The sequence below is a fragment of the Canis lupus genome, chromosome 12 (assembly GCF_011100685.1).
Source record: "Canis lupus familiaris isolate Mischka breed German Shepherd chromosome 12, alternate assembly UU_Cfam_GSD_1.0, whole genome shotgun sequence".
Classification (NCBI taxonomy): Eukaryota; Metazoa; Chordata; class Mammalia; order Carnivora; family Canidae; genus Canis; species Canis lupus.
Window position 1 is genome coordinate 65,683,448 of NC_049233.1, and position 20,692 is coordinate 65,704,139.

The window sequence follows — 20,692 nt, forward strand, 5'->3', positions numbered from 1 at the left end:
GTAAAGTTGTGTGTGTTTCTAATAATATTATATTTTTCCAAAATTACACTTACACCCTTGAGATTTTTTGTGTCTTAGAAATTGATAATATTGTTCATCTTTATTCTAGACTTTTTGTTGTAAGTAGGATCTCCTTATTTTTCTATTGTATTTTCCAAGTGATTATTGCTAGTATGTTAGAAAAGATAAAACTGTTAAAGTATTTTTCCAGTAACCTTCTTTTTTGCTTAAGAAGGGACATAATCAAGCTACTGCATTCTTCAAAACTCCTAAGTGGCTTCCTGTTGTCTTCAGGGTTAAATTCAACTTATCATTGCAAGGCGCTGTGTCACCTGGTTCCTTTATAATTTTTTAGTAGCTCATGTCTTGCCCCATTCTGCCTTCCACTTTATACCTCAGCCATACTGAACTTTTTTCATTTGGCTTTTGTGTGTGCCATATTCTTTGTGTTTGAGAACCTTCTCTCAGGCTAATGCATCTCATTGCTTTACTCCCTCCCTCCCTCCCTTCCCTGGCTGACATCCCTTTGTCCTTTTGCTCTCTAGTGAAACATCATTTCCTCTGAGTACCCTTCCTTAACTCCCTAGGCTAGGTTACTAGCTTCAGCTCTGGGATTTCCTAGCATCCTCCTCTTTCCTTCACTACATATTATATTTTATTAGAGTTGTTTATCCACTTGTTTGTATCTCTCCCAGTACACTGTCAGTATTTTGAGTGCAGTTATAGTGTCTTTCCAACTCACCTCCAATTGTATTAGAAGTTTTTAGCACAGAGCTTTGCGCTCTTAGTTTAGCTGCTGACTGAGTTCTTTTATTTCATACGTTTTTCAGCTGATTTTTTTCAGTATAATTAAGCTTTTGAACTTAAATGCACCTGAGTTAAATTTTATGCTGGTTAGTTTCATCCAGTTTTTTTAAAAAATATTTATTTATTCATGAGAGACACAGAGAGAGAGGCAGAGACAGGCAGAGGGAGAAGCAGGCTCCCCATGGGGAGCCCGATGAGGGACTCGATCCCAGGAACCTGGGATCAGGCCCTGAGCTAAAGGCAGACACTTATCCGCTTAGCCACCCAGGCATCCCTCATCCAATTTTTGTAGCACATTAACATTTTGAATCAGGATTATGATCCAGCATTGATTTGCCTCCCAACTCTGTGTCCTATTTATGTTTGAGGACTAGATCATTGTCATTATTTAGTGCCAAATATATCAATTATTTTTTTTTTATCAAAGCTCAAAAAGGTATCCATAAATCTGGTTTGTCAAAATCTTAAAAGCCAACAATGTGAAATATAAGGGTTTTTAGATTTATAGGGAAAGGAATTTCTTCCTCTAACACTTCAGTTTGGGGCTTTTTCTTTTTTTAAGATTTTATTTATTTATTTTAGAGAGCTTTAGAGAGCAAGCAGGGGGAGGGACAGAAGGAGAGGGAGAGAGGGAATCTTAAGCAGACTCCATGCTGAGCACGGAGCCAAATGTGGGGCTCAATCTCATAACCTTGAGATCATAACCTGAGCCGGAACCAAGAGTCTGAGGCTTAACTGACTGAGCCACCCACATGCCCCAGTTTGGGGCTTTTAATAGAAAAAGCTGCTGCTGGTGTATTTTGGAAGTGCCATTTATTAGCAGAGGCAGGCTGACCCGAGAGTGCAGGCACGGCAGAGCGCTGGCGGGGCCTGGGGAGGATGGAGATCCAGAAGACAAGTGGGAGCACAGCCTTCACTTTTCAGTCGTATTATGGTCGTCTCACTGAGAGTGATATCCTGGGGTTGGGTCACTTAGGTTCAGATCCTGGCTTGGCCATTCACTTACATTTCCTAACCTTTTAAGTTATTTTGGTTTCCCCATTTGTAAAAAATAACAATAGCTACCTCAGAGTTTTTGAGAGAACGAGATGTACAGAAAGTGTTGTGTGCTAAGTACAATGGTAGGCATTTCATACTGTCAGTTTTCTTTACCTTTCAGAATTCTGTCGCTCATGAATTTTCAAATGAATCCAAGTTTTACAAAGAAAAATTGAAGCTGTTAAAATAAACAAAGCATACAGCTTTCCTGGGTTATAGAAATACCTCTTGTGGCCTATAGATTCTGTGTAACCTCTTTGTTCTACTGCGGTAAACGCACATAATGCCTTGAGGTGGTCAGGTTCATCACAGTGTATTGAGTGTCTGGATATACAATTGTTTAGGAAGAAATAATGCAAAAAGGTAGTTACCTTGGAAGCTCTTTATATTTGTATGGTTGTGTGTCATATTGCGTATCTTTAGTTCTTTCCTTTAAGTATAGGATATATATTTTTTAAAGATTTTATTTATTTATTCATGAGAGACAGAGAGAGAAGCAGAGACACAGGTAGAGGGAGAAGCAGGCTCCATGCAGAAAGCCAGACATGGGACTCGATCCCGGGTCTCCAGGATCACACCCTGGGCCGAAGGCAGATGCTCAACCGCTGAGCCACCCAGGCATCCCAGTTTAGGATATTTTTGAGCTGAGAAATCCTTATAGAAAGTTTTGGAATTGAACCCCACTTTACTGACAAGTTACGTGTAAAGTTCTGCACATTGAACCACATATTTATTGATTTTGAGTTTTAATTTTGAGATAGGTTCTCAAAAAATATTTAACTTCAAGTATTAGCAAGCCTTAAGGATGAAGCAGACATTTTTTATTATTTTTAAAGGATTTTTTATTTATTCATGAGAGACACAGAGAGAGAGGCAGAGACATAGGCAGAGGGAGAAGCAGGCTGCCTGCAGGGAACCCAGGACTCAATCCCAGAACCCCAGGATCACGTCTGGAGCCAAATTCAGGTGCTCAACCATTGAGCCACCTAGGTGTCCCTGATGCAAACTTTTAAAATAACATTTGTTAAAATTTTTTTTTAAAGATTTTATTTATTCGTGAGAGAGGGAGAGAGGGGCAGAGAAACAGGCAGAGGGAGAAGCAGGCTCCATGCAGGGAGCCCCATGTGGGACTCGATCCCGAGACTCCAGGATTATGACCTGAGCCAAAGGTAGGTGCTCAACTGCTGAGCCACCCAGGCATCCCTAAAAAATTTTTTTATTTTAAGTAATCTTTCCACCCAGCTTCGGACTCGAACCCATGACCCCAAGATGGAGAGTTACATGCTCCATAACTGAGCCATCCAGATGCCCCTAGAGTAACATTTCTTAATGGAAAAATGGTTACCTTTTGCTGAGACAGTCTGGTCCACTGTTTTGCTTAAGTCCCTAAAGAACATCTTCAGGATATTCTCAACTATCTACCTGTGTATAGAATTAGAAATCCATTCCGATTTAGAACATCAAAGAATACAAAATTCATAATTATTCCCTTTGCTATTGTCACTCCAACTCTGTAGAAACTGTGTTAATGCAACTAATCTTTATAAACTATGAATTAGGGTTCTCTAAAGAAACAGAGTAAAATATACATACATTTAGAAAGAGATTTATTGTTAGGAATTTATTCATATAATTATGGAGGCCGATAAATCCCAATATCTGCAGTCAGCAAGTTGGAGACCCAGAGACCCAGGAGAGGCTGTGGTGTGATTCCAGTCCCAGTCTGAAGACCTGTGAACCAGGAGAGCAGATAGTGATATTTTAAAGACCAGCAGGCTCAACATCCAGGAAGAGCCCGTATTTCAGTTGGAGAGCAAAGACAGGAGAAAACTGATGTCTCAGCTGAAAGGCAGACAGAAATTCTCTCTGACTCAGGAAGGGTCAGCATTTTGTTCTATTTAGGTCTTCAGCTAATTGGATGAGGCCCATCCGCATTAGGGAGAGCAGTTTGCTTTACTCAGTCTACTGAGTCAGATGTTAATCTCATCCAGAAATACCCTCACAGACATGTCCAGAATAATGTTTGACCAAATGTATGGTCCATGCATCTCATGGTCCAGTCGACTTGACACATGAAGTTAACCATCGCAACATATATCAAGACTATGATTGTCCTCCATGTGTCACCATTTTCCCTCATGTCCTTAAAATGCTTGCGGCAGTCCAGGTATCCCCATTTGACAGATTAAAGTACAAAGGCAAGGGAGCACCTGGGTGGCACTGTCGGTTAAGCGTCTCACTGTTGGTTTCATCTCAGGTCCTGATCTCAGGGTGGTAGGATCGAGCCTCCCCATGGGGCTTCACAGTCACTGCAGAGTCTGCTTAGGACTGTCTCTCCCTTTCCCTCCTCTTTTGCTCCCCCTCCCACCCTGCCCTGTCTCTCTCAAATAAATGCGTCTTAAAAAAAAAAAAAATATAAAGGTAGGAATGAGTGCGGTCTTGTTCTGGCCTCCTTTTGAAGAGCACTAGGGGAAACGGGCAGAAGCTGACTTCTCCTTAGGCATCAGGCATCATTGGCTAGGATGGTGGTCACATGCCCAGTCTGCCAAGGAGAACATTACCATGGCTGAGCATTGACTCCGGAGCCTGTCCTGCCTCCCTGCTGTACCTGTGGGGACAGAAGTTGGTTCTGCCACTACCTGACTACAGGAACGTGGACAGGTTACTTAGCACTTCTATGCCTCAAATTTTTTCACCTTTAAAGATAATGGTAGCACCTATGTCATAGAGTGGTTGTGAAGATTAAATGAGTTAATATATGTAAAGTTCTTAGAAAAGTAGCTGGTACCTAGTAAGTACTTAGTAGAGTATGGCAGTTGCTGCTGCTGCTATTATTAGCCACATGATCTTGGTCAGTTTACTTAATTTGCAATACTAACTATGGTCCAAATTATGGACATTTTGGAACTAGACTATTGTTACAGTTTCCTAACTGGTCTCTCTGCTACTACTTAAAAAAATACATATGTAATAACTTTATTGAGATAGAACTCATATACCATGCAATCCATCTATTTCTGCTTCTACTTTGTATTCTTACCATCTTCTTTCTTTTTTAAAATTTAAATTCAGGGATCCCTGGGTGGCGCAGTGGTTTGGCGCCTGCCTTTGGCCCAGGGCGCGATCCTGGAGACCCGGGATCGAATCCCACGTCGGGCTCCCAGTGTATGGAGCCTGTTTCTCCCTCTGCCTGTGTCTCTGCCTCTCTCTCTCTCTGTGACTATCATAAATAAATAAAAATTAAAAAAAAAATAAAATAAAATTTAAATTCAGTTAATTAACATATAGTGTATTATTAGTTTCAAGGGTAGAGTTCAGTGATTCATCAGTCTTATATAATACCCAGTGCTCATTACATCAGATGCCCTCCTTAATGCCCATCACCCAGTTACCCCATCCCCCAACCCACCTCCCCTCCAACCTTCCATTTCTTTCCTGTGATTAAGAGTCTATTATGGTTTGTCTCCTGCTCCGATTTTGTCTTGTTTCATTTTTTACCCTCCATTCCCCTATGATCCTCTATTATTTCTTAAATTCCACATTTGAGGAGATCATATAATTGTCTTTCTGTGATTGACTTATTTCACTTAGCATAATACCCTCTAGTTCCATCCACATTGCAAATGGCAAGATTTCATTTTTTTTGATGACTAAGTAGTATTCCATTGTGTATATATATGTATATATATGTGTGTGTATATATATATATATACACATACACACACATATATATATTTACCACATTTTTTTTATCCATTCATCTGTCCATGGACATCTGGGCTCTTTCCATAGTTTGGCTATTGTGGACATTGCTGCTATGTCCTACCATCTTATTTTCTACAGAAATAATCTTTTAAAAAATCATATCGCACTACTGATCAAAACCCACTTGTTCTTTTTTTTTTTTTTTTTTTAAGATTTTATTCATTTATTCATGAGAGACAGAGGAGAGAGGCAGAGACACAGGCAGAGGGAGAAGCAGGCCCCATGCAGGGAGCCTGATGTGGGACTTGATCCTGGGTCTCCAGGACCAGGCCCTGGACTGAAGGCAGCGCTAAACCGCTGAGCCACCCGGGCTGCCCCAAACCTACTTGTTCTTAATCCTATTTGTAAGTCTACACTGTTTACCATGGCTTATAAGACCCTACATGTCTGGTCCTTGCTCTTCTTTCCAACTTCATCTTATAATATATTCCATCTTGTTCATGTAAATCAGCCACATAAACATATGTTTTCTCCTTCAAAAATGTAAAGCTTATTTCCATTTATACTTGAGGGCTTTTGCCAGAGCTCTTCTCTCTGCCTGGAGTGTTCTCACAGATCTTCCTCAGGGTTGACTCCTTTTGGCATTCAGGTGTCTACTTAAATGTCACTTCCAAGGAAGGCTTTTTCTTCTAACTTAAAGGAGTCTCCAGTCATTCGCTAGCATTGGGCTTTTTAAACTTTAGTGTGCATATGAAATGCCCAAGTATTTTGCTACAATGCAAATTTTGATTTAGACCCCTGGCATTGGGCCTGAGATTCTGTTTTTCTGTTAAACTCCTTGGGGTCCCTATGCTGTTGGTCAGAGACCCTAGGATATCACTTTCATTTTCATCAGTGTACTGATAACTGTCTGCTTCTTTAATTTTTTTTTTTTTAATCTCTTTTCCCCTTGACTGGAGTGAAGGCTCCATAAGGAAAGGACTTTGTTTTTAGTGTTTTTTTTCACTGGTGTTAAGAATAATATCCCAGATATAGTTGGTTTTCAACAAATAATAAGTGAATGAAAATTTATCCATGGATTTTTTAGTTATTTGTATGATAGGATTATTGTGAGGATTAATAAAAATAATTATGTTGTTACTTAGTCTAGTCCCTGGCACACAGTGAGTGCTCAGTAAAAGTAAGCAGCTATTAATAGATTTTCCTCCTAAAACTCTGAGTTTTGGCAGTTCTTTAAAACTGGTTCTTAACCAGTTTTTGTTCACAAACTTGATTGAAAATCTAAAGGAGTTTGTAGTATATTTAGAGACCTGGCCTCAGAAAAAATACACCATAACACATACACATACAAATAATTTTCTTTTAATAGGCTCCCAGACCTCTCTACTCCCACCCCTGTCATGGACCATAAGTTAAGACCTTGTTAAAAAAAGAACTGTTATGTAACAACTGTGTCAGCGCTTTTGATGGCTATTTGTCTTTTTCTAATCTTTTATAATTGTCCTGTTCATTTACCTCTTCTTTCTGCATTATAGGCTACCATGTACCATTAAGATAAGCATAACTGTAGTTTATTATTTATTAACATAGTGAGATTAGTTAAGTGGAACATATTAGCTTGTTGACTGTACAACTTCGGAAGAATTTTTTTATTCCAAATTTCTTTTTTTTAAAATTTTTTAAAAAAAATTTTATTTATTTATGATAGTCACAGAGAGAGAGAGAGAGAGAGAGAGGCAGAGACACAGGCAGAGGGAGAAGCGGGCTCCATGCAGGGAGCCCGACATGGGACTCGATCCCGGGTCTCCAGGATCACGCCCTGGGCCAAAGGCAGGCGCCAAACTGCTGCGCCACCCAGGGATCCCTTCTTCCAAATTTCTATCTTAAAATGAAAACTTAAAAATTGGGGGAGAAGAAATCCAACTTCTTGTTGAGCTCCAGGCCTTGATAGCGCAGTTGGGGCCAGGACACAGGGATGGGAGCCAGAGAGAGGTTCTCTTGTGTGGAGAGCCAGGTATCAGTGGGTATGTTGCTCTCCTGACAGTAGTTCTGCAAACTGCATTGATAAAAAGGGACTGATGTTCAACCTACTTCGAGGTGAATCCAACAGAATCTTCCCTCCAAGCCCCTCAACCCTTCTTCAATGACAGGATCCCAGAGGGAATGATGTCTTCCCTCTTTCTGAGGACTATTTTGGATCTGGCCCTGGATCAGGATCTGGAAGTGGCTTCCTAACTGAAATTGATCAAGAATACAAATCAGCAGATGAAAATAGTGTGCGTGTGTGTGTGTGTGTGTGTGTGTGTTTTAATAACTTTAGGACTCTCAAGAGAAATCTGCCCTCAGACAACCAGGACTTGGGCCAAGATGGACCAGAAAAGAGGATTTTATTATATAAAAGAGAGGGTTTTCCATCTTGATGCCAGGCAATGTTTTCAATATATTTTATGTGCTATAATTAAATAATTAATTTTGGAACATAAGATTTTGTAGAAATTTTAAAACATCTGAAAAACAAGTTTAGGTTTTATCTTTTTCCCCCCAATGAATTCTTAAGGTGTCCTTTATCTGTCTTATTGTCCTGGGAAATACCTGTGTTTCCTTTGTATCATATTCAACCAGCATCACTATGAAATTAATTAAACTGCCTGTGTCTATAAAATTGCTTTAAAGAATAAATTACACTTTTTAAAAAAATTCAGTTTGAGAAGCAAATTGACAGTATTTTGGCAGTGTTTCATGTCTAAGTCTTTAGAAACCCGACTCTAATTTTGAATTATAGATATGCCTCAATTCTTATTAAAAATCCAGATGAAACACAGGGTGAGTTTATAAAGTGAGTATTTGACAAGTCCAGTGTGAAGTGTTCTAATGCTACCATTGCATGTGCTTATAGAACTGGTGGACATTGTTGAGAATTGTGATTGCTGTTACAATTAGAAACTTAAGACCCAAATTAAAGCACAGTTATGCTCTCAATACTTCATACTGCTTTATTTTTTTTTTCCCCGGGATATCTGTATATTTTCAAATGTTACTCTTTTAAAGCAGAACTAAAACCAATGAAAAAAAATTGGGGGCAATTGCTTTCCCTGCTAATAGTGTCCTAACAAACAAACATGGTGAACAATCCCAAAACCCGTGGCGTTTTTTGAAAGAAATGGGGCACAGAGAGACAAGGGACAAGAAAGGCAAGGATTCTTTGTATGCCCAGGGAAAGTGGGCTTTGATGTGAAAATGTTAGGATTTGGAGCAGATGGTAGAGAAAGAATTCTTGAGATGTCTTCTGTGTACAAAGGTGGTTTTATTAAAGCCAAAGGGACAGAGCCCCTGGGCAGAGAGAGCTACAGTGGGGTCGTGAGGAGTGGCTGATTATATGCTTTCAAGTTGGGAGGGGGTTAGAGATAGTGTAAGTCTCTAAGGAATTTGGAAGCAAGGTTTCCTTGGACCTTGAGGGGTTCTTTACTACTATCTAGTAAAACCTTAGTGAGACCCTTCAGATGAGTATTGTGGGCGATATGCTTGGAGAATGATTGTGAACATATATCTTGGGGGATAGAGATAAGGGAAGTTTCCAAAGGGATTTTTATATGTTAAAGTAGATTTTTAGCATCTTGGAGTTTGGGGATAATGTTAAGCTAAGATTCCCTTTTGCCCTTAGCAAAGTATTAATATTGAGGCAGTTGAGTTCCTAGAGGAAGGTCACTGCCTGTCTCAAGGACTTGTCAATGGGCTGTAAGTTATAAGGAAATTTAATTTTTTCTTTTGCCTTTGTTCCCCACATCAGCCTTATTACAGGAAGCAGAGAGGCTATGGTGGGCAGACTAAGGAGATTTTCTGGGGAAAAGTTAAAACTACAAAGGAGATTGTGTTGATGCCTGAATGCATAGAGCCTAACTGCAGATCTAGACAGTGCTGGCCATTAAGACATGCAGGCATTTTGAACTGGGAGGTTATAAGAAGAGAAAAGGTCAAGTGATCCAGTTCTAAACTTCATCTTTTGTTTAATATGAAGACAATGAAATCTTGAGGTTATGTTCACTTCAAAAAGGGAGGGGAATTGAAGTACTTAGAAATGCAGTCAAAAGCTGGGGAAACTAATTTTTCCTCGGGGTGTGTGTGTGTGTGTGTGTGTGTGTGTATAGAAATAATTGTTAAAATACTTCCCAGATAAGGAAGTTATAATCATTCAGCCAGAAGGACAACATCAATATCATGATAAGCCTTGTAGTACATGTTCTGTGGAGTTTAATGGGATCTTCCTAAAATTTATTTAGGAGAAAGTAGTAAAACAACATACAAAATTGAGGTAGTAGAATAGTGCAGGCTTTATGGGCCTCTAAAATCTTCCATTTATGTTTGTAGATCAGTGCGTGGATCTTCAGAATGGCATTTTCCCACTGTCCATTTGGAGTACAATAAGACAAATTAATACAAATCAAAATAATATGGCAGTAGCATCCCATAATTTGTGTACACTGATGTAGTAACAGATTGAATTTAGTGCAGCTTTTGAGAAGTCTTTTGTGTTTCAATTTATACAGCTGCTATCCAGGCCTAAGCTGGCCAATATCTCAGCCTTGAGTGTCTTGTCTTGTCTGACTGATTGTCTCTTTTTTAGACTTTTTTTTTTAAGAGATCAATTTTACGTTCATAACAAAATTGAGAGGAAAGTACAGAGATTTCCCATATTCTCCTTACCTTCCCCTCCACTCTCCGCCCCCCAACATGCATGGATTCCCCTGTTATCAATATCCTCCGCCAGAGTGGTATATTTGTTAGATATAACATGTATCCATCATTATAGTACCAGACAGAGTGTTTTTACTACCCTGATAATCCTCTCTGCTTTTCTGTTCCCTCCTCCTTGCCTCCCCCACCCTTTGTCTACTGCTGATCTTTTTACTGTTTCCATAGTTTTGCCCTTTCCAGAATGTCATATAGTTAGAATGTCTGACGTTACAATATGCAGCTTTTCTAATTGGCTCTTTCACTTAATTATATCCTTATAAGTTTAAATTTTCTCCATCTGTTTTCATTGCTCAATAGCTCATTTCTTTTTAGTGCTGAATAATATTCCATTGTCTAGATATACCGATTTATTTGTACATTTGCTTACTGACAGACATCTTGTTGGCTGTGTGTGTGTGTGTGTGTGTGTATGTTTTTGTATTTAAGTTTTCATCCCCTTTGGGTAAATACCAGGGAGCATGATTGCTGGATTAGTATGTTTAGTTTTCTAAGAAATAGACTGTCTTCCAAAGTGGTTGTACCATTTCATTTCCTTCCTTCCTTCCTTCCTTCCTTCCTTCCTTCCTTCCTTCCTTCTTTCTTCTTTCTTCTTTCTTTCTTTCTTTCTTTCTTCTTTCTTCTTCTTTCTTTCTTTCCCTTTTCTTCCTCCTTCCTCCCGTCCGTTCCTTCCTTCCTTCCTTCCTTCCTTCCTTCCTTCTTTTCTTCTTCTAGACTTATTTACTTATTTATTTATTCATAAGAGACACACAGAGAGAGAGAGAGAGGCAGGGACATAGGCAGAGAGAGAGGCAGGCTCCATGCAGGGAGCCTGATGTAGAACTCGATCCTAGGACTCCAGGATCACGCCCTGGGCTGAAGGCAGGCGCCCAACCGCTGAGCCACCCAGGCGTCCCACTGTTTTTTTATTTCCACTAGGAATGAATGAGAGTTCCTGTTACTCCACATTCTGGTCAGCATTTGTTAGTGCTCTGAATTTTGGCCATTCTAATAGGTGCATAGTGGTATCTCGTTATTGTTTTACTTTGCATTTCTCTGATGATATAGGATGTAGAGGTTTTTTTCATATGCTTCTTGGCCATCTGTATATTTTCTTTGGCGAGGGGTGTGTTTAAAGTCTTTGGCTCATTTTTAAATTGGGTTGTTATCTCATTGTGAGTTTTAAAAGTTCTTTGTATATTTTGTACCAAAAGTCCTTTATCAGATGGGTCTTTTGCAAATATTTTTCTCCCATTCTGTGTCTTGTCTTCTAATGACACCATGGCATTGGCTTTCACAGAACAAAAGTTTTAAATTTTAATGAAGTCCGCTTATCAATTATTTCTTTCACAGATTGTTCATTTGGTGTTGTATATAAAAAGTCATCACCACACACAAGATTATGTTGGTTTCTTCTATGTCTTTTATGTTTCTCCTCTGTTACCTTCAGGAATTTGATAGTTTTGTGTTTTACATTTGTCTGTGACCCATTTTGAAGTGATTTTTATGGTTTTTTACCCTTTTAAAAGATTTCTGCTTTGACCCATATGTTAGAAATGTATCGTTTAATCACCATATATTTTAGAATTTTCCTGCTACTGATTTCTAGTTAAATTCTGTTGTTGTCTAGAGCAGACTTTGTACGATTTCTTTTAACTTTGTTAAGATGTGTCTAATGGTCTAGAATGTGGTGTGTTTTGGTGAATGTTCCATGTAAGCTTGAGAAGAATGTGTATTCCACTGTTGGATAAAGTATTCTATAAATGTCAATTATAGCTAGTTGATTGCTAGTGCTGAGTTCAATATGTCTGAGTTTCTGACCTATATATTCATTCTCTCTAAGAACTTTTAACATTTCTTGCAAGGCAGATCTACTGGCAACAGATTAATTTTTGTCTGAGAAAGTCTTTATTTCTCCTTTATTCTTCAAAGGTAATTTTGCAGGGTTCAGATTTCTAGGTTGTTAGGTTTTCTTCTCAATACTTTAAATATTTCACTGTACTCTCTTCTGGCTTGCATGGTTTCTGAGGAGAAGTTGGATGTAATTTTTATCTTCGTTCCTCTGTAGGGTGGATATATTTTTCTTCTGGCTTCTTTAAGGATATCCTCAAGCATAGAGATCTGGTGATCTTGAGGTTGTGATTTTGAGCCCCACATTGAGTGTGGAGATTACATTAAAAAAAGTGGCAAATTGAACACCAATAAAAAATAAATTTATATAAAAAAATAAAAATAAAAATTAACTAAAAAAATTTTTTTTAAAAAGTTTCTTTTCCTCTTCTTATGCCAGAAGCAGAAGGGGATTTTTTCCCCATATTGACACTAAGAACTTGGTTGAACTCCTCTAGGTAAAATTCAGAAAAGTGTGGGGACCCTTCTATGACTGGTTATCTCTGGAGTTTTTAACTCTGAGTTGTCCACATTGAAGTTCTAGCAATTTGTCAACCAAGTTCAGGTTTTCCTGCCTGGTTTCCACTTGTGAGTCTCTGTTCTCATAAGCCATTACTCTCTGTATTTGCCTATCTTTCTCTTTAATCTTGCGGCAGCAGTTTGCCCGGCATCCTGCCCTTTTCTTATGGACCTGAGAAGAGATGTTGGTTTTTTCAGTCTGTTCAGTTTTTCATTGTTGGGATGGAGTGGCAACTTTCAGCCTCCTTATATGCACAACTGGATAACCGCTGTTTCTCTTTTTATGTCTGCTGGTTAGCTAAAGTGATGTCTTCAGTGTGCATTGATTTTCTTTTTTTGAAAAATGCAAACGAAGTGTATACTACTAAATAAAGATGTTAGGCTTCTAAAAGTAGAAGCCAAGAATATTAAGCCTCTCTAAAGCAGATGCAAAAAGAAACAACGTACTTTGCCTGTAGTCCTGATCTTTCCAATGACTGACTTTCAAAATTAGATATTTAGAGGCACCACTAGGCAGTGGTTGAGTGACTGCCTTTGGTCAGTGTAATCCCGGGGTCCTGGGATTGAGTCTTACATCAGGCTCCCTGCAGGGAGCCTTCTTCTCCCTCTGCCTGTGTCTCTGCCTCTCTCTCTGTGTCTCTCATGAATAAATAAATTTAAAAAATAAAAATGAGATATTTTATGATTGTTAAAAGGAATATCAAGGCTGAGGAGTATCTTCTGGCATAACTATGAAATGAAAGAATCGAAAGTATTTGAGACACAGTAAGCAATCCACTTGACTAGAAGGCAACTCACATTATTGAATCTACCTTTGTATTTTCCATTCTAACCAGTTTCCTGACATTTCTGCTATTGCCCATCATAATTTAGGCCTTGATTGTTTCCCAGTTAGAATAGTTTCATAACCAGTTTCTCTGTACCCAAATTCATTTTACTTGTTAATGCCAGTTAATCTTGATACATTACTGCTGCAATTTTTTGCCACTCCGCTGTCATTTAAAATAATAATATAAAACCCCCCTGATATTCTCTTATTACTCCTTTATACATTACCTGTTGTAGATAATCATTTCTTGTTTCAGTGGCTATCTTTTGGAGAGTACTCTGGAAATGCAGGCTGGGGCCCTATTACAAATTTCTTGAACCCCAGAATGAGGACACTCTGTTTGGGGATCCCCAAAACTACCTCCAGTTTTGATGATTTGCTAGGGAGGATTCACAAGACTCATATAGTTGTACTCATGGCTGTGAATTATTACAGCAAAAGGGTACAAACACAATTAGCAAAAGGGAAAGACATGTGGAACAAAGTCTGGAAGAAATTAGGTGCAGGCTTCTAAGAGTCTTCTCCTAGTAGAGTCACATAGACATGTTTAATTTCTCTAGCAATGAACTGTGACAACAAATGTGAAACATTATCTATTAGAGAAGCTCATTAAAGACCCAATACCTAGGGTAGTGGGGGGTGGTGTAGTCACATAGCTACTCTTTGCCTAGCATGTACCAAAATTCTGGCCACATAGAAGGAAACTAAGTGTTCAGCATAAACCACATAACTTGTACATGGTACAAACAGTTTAGGCACAGTAAGTTGCTCTTTCTATTTCTGGGAATAGTGGGAACCCTCTTGGAATCCAAGTTCCCAGCCAAGAGTCCACCTTGTGAGCAGACCTTTCTAAGAACATAATCTCAGGCCTGCTGTGCTCATTTCTGTACACTGTTTATACTTAAAGTGATTCAAAAAGTGGAAAGTGGCTTCAGGCTTCTTTGGAAGTGGGGGTGGTACAGTTGTAGAAATGAGGGAGATGGGAAGAGGGTGGGACTTTGTACCTCCTTCTCCCAGTTTTCTCTTTAATCAATTTAAGATTGCATGGAAGGTTTTGTGTGTATATATATATATATATATATATATATATACACACATAAAGTGCTACTGTTAAAATTATCTTTGAAAACTACTCCTTTAAACAATGAGATGAGTTCTAAGAAAAATGTTAATACAATCACAGTTTGGATTTTAGCAAGATCATCTCTGTAGTTGATGAAAGATATTTTACAGATTGTGGTAGTGGTAAATTTGGGGCAGTGGAGGTGATCGGAGGCAAGGAGGCCAAACCAGAGATCATAGAGCCACAGCTAGGATGGTAGCATGAGGAAGAGCAGGAAGGGGATGATTATAGAGTATTTGCTATATAAAGCGAGTAATGTTAATGGGTGATTGAGGAACTGGTTGAAGAGCAAGATAGAAGTTTATTAATCTTTTACATAAAAATCCAGTTAGGTGGTCCAAGCTGGTTTGGCAGCTCAGCAGTGTTGGAGAACTTTGCTCTGCTTTGCTCAGCATTCTGTGGGCCTCCCCTTGCCAGGTTGTCTCTCCCAGCTGCAGGCAGCACACTTACATTCCAATTAGAAGAAGGGGAGAATGGGAAGCAGGGCATGCCTTCCTCTTTAAGGGAATGTACCAGAGCTGCACATGTTTCTGTTCACATCCTGTTGGTTAGAACTGGTCATATGGCTGTGCCTGGCTGCTTGAGAGGCCAGAAATGGGTTATTTAACTGGGCAGCCTCATACCCAGCTAAAACTTCTGGTCAGAAAGGAAGAATAGTTATTAGAAGACAACCCTGCCCTATCCCCAACACTCATTGTTTATTTAGAATTTTCTTTCCTTTCTTCAGAAAAAGATGGAAATAACACAGCCTGTTAATTTTTTCCCCCAAGTAAGTAATTTTCATGTTACTGAAACAAAGGAAACATGATATTCAATGAAACAAGGATAATACTGGCAACATATTTTTGTAAAATCTTTAACTTAAAGAAGGGTGCCAGCCCTGTCTAAAAATGTGCCAGTTTGCTGCTGTTTATTGTTGCTTCTAAAAAATGCAGAGAGAGGTAGTCAATAATATTATAATAACTTTGTATGATGACAGATGGTAACTACACTTACTGTGGTGAGAACGTTTAAGGTATAGAATTGTTGAATCACTGTGTTATCCACTGGAAACTAATATAACAGTATATATCAATTATATTTCAACAAAAGAGTAAATAATAATAAAAATAGAAAGGGAGTTACTTGCTCATTGCACCTGGCCCAGATAAGGAATAGAATTATGTTTGGTCTTGCTATGGCCAATCATTTCTCTCCCAGGAGAGGCTAAAAAAGGATCAGAAAACCTCACTGTTTTGAAACAGGCACAGTTGTGTTTCAACTCTTTGTGTTCAACTTAAAAGTTACAGAAAAGGAAAGGAATCCTATAAGTGTTGAAATCAAATATCTGAATGCTGTGTAGTTTTGGATAGGGAATAAAGGGGCAGTAGAAAATCCTTTGTGATAGTCTCTGTGTCTCTGCTTTGGTACTCAAGAACCAGAAGTTGGTGAAACTCAAAGGTGCCAGCCCTGCTGTGGGGAAGGATCTGATGAATCAGGTGGCCCATTTAATGGAGTGGAGGTAAAGCCAAGACTCTATGGAAGGTTAGGTTCTCTAGAAGAGGAGTTGCAATGATAGCTTATAGGTTTGGGGTTTGCTCCCTTTTATTAAAATGAGATAATTATATTCATTGATCGAAGTGTGTTTTATCTTTTGATTTTCTTTTTAAGTAGGCTCCACGCCCAAGGTGGGGCTCGAACTCATGACCCTGAGATCAAGAGTTGCGCACTCCGCTGACTGAGCCAGCCAGGCACCCTAAAATGTTTTATTTATATCAAAATGAGATTTACAATAACTGCTCACATACACATACTTGTAACTGAAAGGTTTTAATGTGACTATTAAGAAACATGTGGAGTACTATGAAATATCTTCGTTTAAGAAAGTCTAAAATTTTATATATATTTTTGTTTGTAGCCTATACAGTTCAGACACCTGAGATTTCGTCTTCAACTGCTGCTACAGAGGTTTATTCAAAAGCTTTGGCTATTTGCCATGGACCACTGGATCACTATGACTTTCTGATCAAAGCTCATGAGCTGAAGGATGATAAGCATCAAAGAAGAGTCATACAGTGTTTGCAGAAATTACATGAGGATCTTAAAGGATACAGTATAGACGCGGGAGGCCTTTTTTCAAAGGTAAGGTTTGTGTGATATTAAAGACGGAACAGTTAAAAGTGTAAGCATTTTATTAAATGGATTAAATGCAGTCAATACGATCATGAAACTGCTTGAAATTTCTCACCAGTTCCTTTTTTAAAAGATTTTATTTGTTTGAAGGGTGCCTGGGTAGCTCAGTGGTTGAGTGTCTGCCTTTGGCTCTGGTCATGATTGAGTCCTTGATACTGGGATCAAAACCCATATCAGGCTCCCTACAGGGAGTTTGCTTCTCCTTCTCCCTCTTCTCCTTCTCTGCCTCCTTCTGTGTATCTACATGAATAAATAAATAAAATCTTTAAAAAAATGATTTTATTTATTTGAGAGAGTTTGAATAGGTGGAAGGGGCAGGGGGAGAGGGAGAAGCCAGCCCTACACTGAGCAGGGAGCCTGACTCGAGGCTCCATCCCAGGATTCTGGGATCCTGACCTGAAGGCAGACACCCAGGGGACTGAGCCACACAGGTGCCCCTTTTCAGTTCCTTTAAACAAGCTGTGTTAGATCCCCATTCCTGATGGGAATCAGGATTCTTGATGCTCCATAGCTCTCTTTTACCTTTGGAGGGATTCAGATAGCTTCATATTTAGGTAATGATTGATGCCATCTAGTCTAAATGAAAATTGTACAATTTAAAAATTTTCCCTTCCTCTAGCTCAGGCCTGTCCCAGGATCAGCAATGCAGAAGGTGGAGTGATTTGTTCTTCTCCTTTCCCTCCTCCTCCTCCTCTCTCTGCTTGCTTGGCTTCTCTAGGGTCAGAATAAGGGGATGGAAGATGGGAATAAAACAGCAAAGTCTTAAGTAAACAGTTAAGGGCCTTTTGTGTGGTAGACACTCACATGCTAGAGCTTTGTGGAGGGGCACACTGGTGGGTTCTTTTGGACTCCCATGGAGACCTCCCCACTGCTCCACTTTTGGACCTCTTATGCCTCTAGTTGAACACCTTGCACCACTGCATTTTGCTGGTCCCCCTTGCCTTTACACTTAACCTTCTTGAATGGGCTCCTGTCAGGACAGTTCTAGCCACTATACCTTTTTATGGTGTCTATTTAGGCTACAGGAAGCCTAACATCTCCTTTCTCCAGTCCCTACTCTAGCTTCAGTCAGCCTCTTGGAGACCTATGTAAGGTTCTTCCATGAACACTTCCATAGCTTGCTTTAGTAACTGCCTTTGGATTTCCTCCCCAAAACAGGCATCCAGCTGGAGAGGGGGATACCCATCTCGTCTTACACTCACTCCTAATCTCTTTGGTTGCTTCCCTTGGAGACCACTCGCTTTTGCTCTTGCTGTGAGGTTTATCTGGGGTAGGTGCCACAACATTCCTTACTTAGCTAATGGCTTTCTACCTTGATTACTTTCTTCAGTTCCACTTTGACTTTGGGGCTGTTTTTGCTGCTTTTTTCTTTTTAAAGTAATTCCTGCATCGGTATGACTAATACTTCTTCTTCTTCTTCTTTTTTTTTTAAATACTTGTTTTTCCTTGTCCTTAGCTTTGAGCTTTTGCTGAAATTCTGAGACAACAGGAAAACTCCCATTCCTTATCCCATTATAAAAGCCATTGTCATTAATTATGTCCTCTTCAAATTATGAGGGATATTAATAGAAGAAGAGTTAGAATATGGTTCAACTGAAGACACTAGTTTTCTTTTAATTGACTGGCCAACCATCCTCCCTCATGTACAAACATTCTATTATTATGAGGTCTTTAGAGAAAAGGTAATATATGTGTTAGTAGTACTTTATTTAAAAACTCTAATCAAAGTAATTTTACTTTTAAAAAAGCACTTTAGCATATACTTACATAGTTGTATTTTTATAAGAAAGAAAAACGCTGTCATTGCATTAACAAATCTTTTGGTTAAATGGACTGAGGATTCATTTAAGTTACAAGAGATGGAGATTTAAAATAAGACTACATATGCAAATAGCAGTGAAGGCCATCTCCACGATACAGCCAGGCCTCCCGGAGCCAGAGCCTGAGGCTTTGCATCAGTGGTTCTGAAAGTGTTGATGACTTGACTGGCAGTGGTAACAGGTACCTGCTGATTCTTGCTCCAGTGCTCTGTCACTCATGTAATTTGCTTACTATGTTGTTCCTTCCCCATGTCTGTTTCTACTTCAGTTTGTTCTGCCCATTTATTAATTCTCTTCCTATGTCTGTGGTTTAAATTCCTCAGTTAGAATCTGATAGGAAACCCAATCACTTTATCCCTGTTTGGGCAAAGCTTTCATACTGAGTCTCTTGGAGGCCATGATTCAGGGTAAAGATCAGATCTCTGCCTCAGGTACCATTCAGGGCTCTGGTGATTATAGTGGTTCCCTCAGAAGTAGACTGTGAGTGTGGTGGCTAATGTGATTGGCCAGTCCAGCACTTCTTATAGGAAATAATAAGGAATTTATCCCTTTCAATGGGCACCCTTTCTTCATCTTCCAGTATTACCACAATACTGGAAAGAACTAAAAATTTGCAAAGCATAGACTGCTTATGTACTGTGTACCTAATTATAGTTTGTAATACAGATGGTCTTCCAAATAAAACATTGGCTTGGTTACGTGTCATAGCCAGGAGGCAGGATGTTTTACTTAACTGGGGTTTTGGTTATCTGAGAGTTAAATTGCTTTCATGAATTTTCTGTTTTATTCTCTTTCTGGTCCTTTTAGAAATACGGTCCTTTTTTTCCCCCTCCTCTCCACTCTGTATCATCTGTAGGGCTCATCTTACTGTGATTTGTGAACTTATATCCAGTGAAAAGTAGCCTTTAATCATTAATATATCTGGCTGCCAGTTCAACAACATGTTTTTTTTTTCTTTAAAATTATTGTTTCGCTTTTCTCATAAAATTATTATTTGGCTCTTCTCAGGGCTTTTCTCCCACACTTCCTCCTGTGATTTCTGAATTGGCAATGATGGGTCTGCTTGGTAAATTTACAATTATTTAGCAGTAAGTAAATATAATATTTACTATGTAGAATCTCTGGTTTTAATGTGTAGTTGTAATCTGATATAAGAGATTTGACATCTCAGGTAGTTTTATTTTATTTTATCTTTTTTTTTAAGATTTTATTTATTCAATTATGACAGTGAGAGAGAAAGGCAGAGACACAGGCAGAGAGAGAAGCAGGCTCCATGTAGGGAGCCCGATGTGGGACTCGATCCGGGACTCCAGGATTATGCCCTGGGCCGAAGGCGGGTGCTAAAAACCGCTGAGCCACCCAGGATCCCTTCTCAGGTAGTTTTAAATGTGTCTAATGAAAGCTCATATTTGTTAAATCCTAATGTATATGTGAATAAGTCTTTTGTAGATAGATTAGCATTTCTTTATGGTAGTATTTGCCCTGTAGTCCCTTAAGCTTGCTAAATCTTTGACATTGAAAGAGACCCAAACATCTAATATAATTTGAGTAAAACATAGATAAAAGCTTTAGTTTTTGTGTATTTGTTTGTTAAGGAGATAGAAGTTTATTGAACCTCATAAGCATGGCAATATGACCTGTTTTCCCTCAGACCTTCAGACCAGGGAGCCACCCTGGCTAGAGACCTTTAGTTGTCTGAGGAGTACTAGGGTTTGACCCCTGGAAGGCCAAAAAGAGAAAGGAGAGGGAAGAAAGCTTCCCTAAGGCGATCTAGCTGGTTCCTCTCTGGGGCTTTGGATCCTCATCTAGGAGTAACCTTGGCTTGGGGGTGGAAGCACAAAGTCTCCCCATATAGGCCACCAACTGTGGTGCCTCTTTGGATCAGATGGGAGGTCCACTGTGGGGCAGCTGGTCAGGTGGAAACTGGCAGTGCAGGCAATGAAAGAATTCACCCAAGGCAGAACAAAGGAGATAAAAGTTTATTGAATACACCAGAAGGGAGCAGTGGACAGACAGCACAGCATAGGAGAGACTGCTTAAAAGCTTTAGTTTTTGAAAATT

General features: G+C 39.2%; 1 protein-coding gene across 2 annotated transcripts in view; it reads left to right on the forward strand.

Annotated features, from left to right (window-relative positions):
- Nucleotides 1–20,692, forward strand: part of AFG1L (AFG1 like ATPase) — a 202,207-nt gene that overhangs the window by 20,139 nt on the left and 161,376 nt on the right. For both annotated transcript variants that reach the window (XR_005368108.1, XM_038554878.1), the window contains exon 2: nucleotides 16,537–16,760. Coding sequence is in view for 1 of the 2 variants with exons in the window: in XM_038554878.1 (XP_038410806.1) it covers nucleotides 16,537–16,760 (224 nt within the window). In the remaining variant the exon portion in view is untranslated. The remainder of the gene's footprint in view (nucleotides 1–16,536; nucleotides 16,761–20,692) is intronic.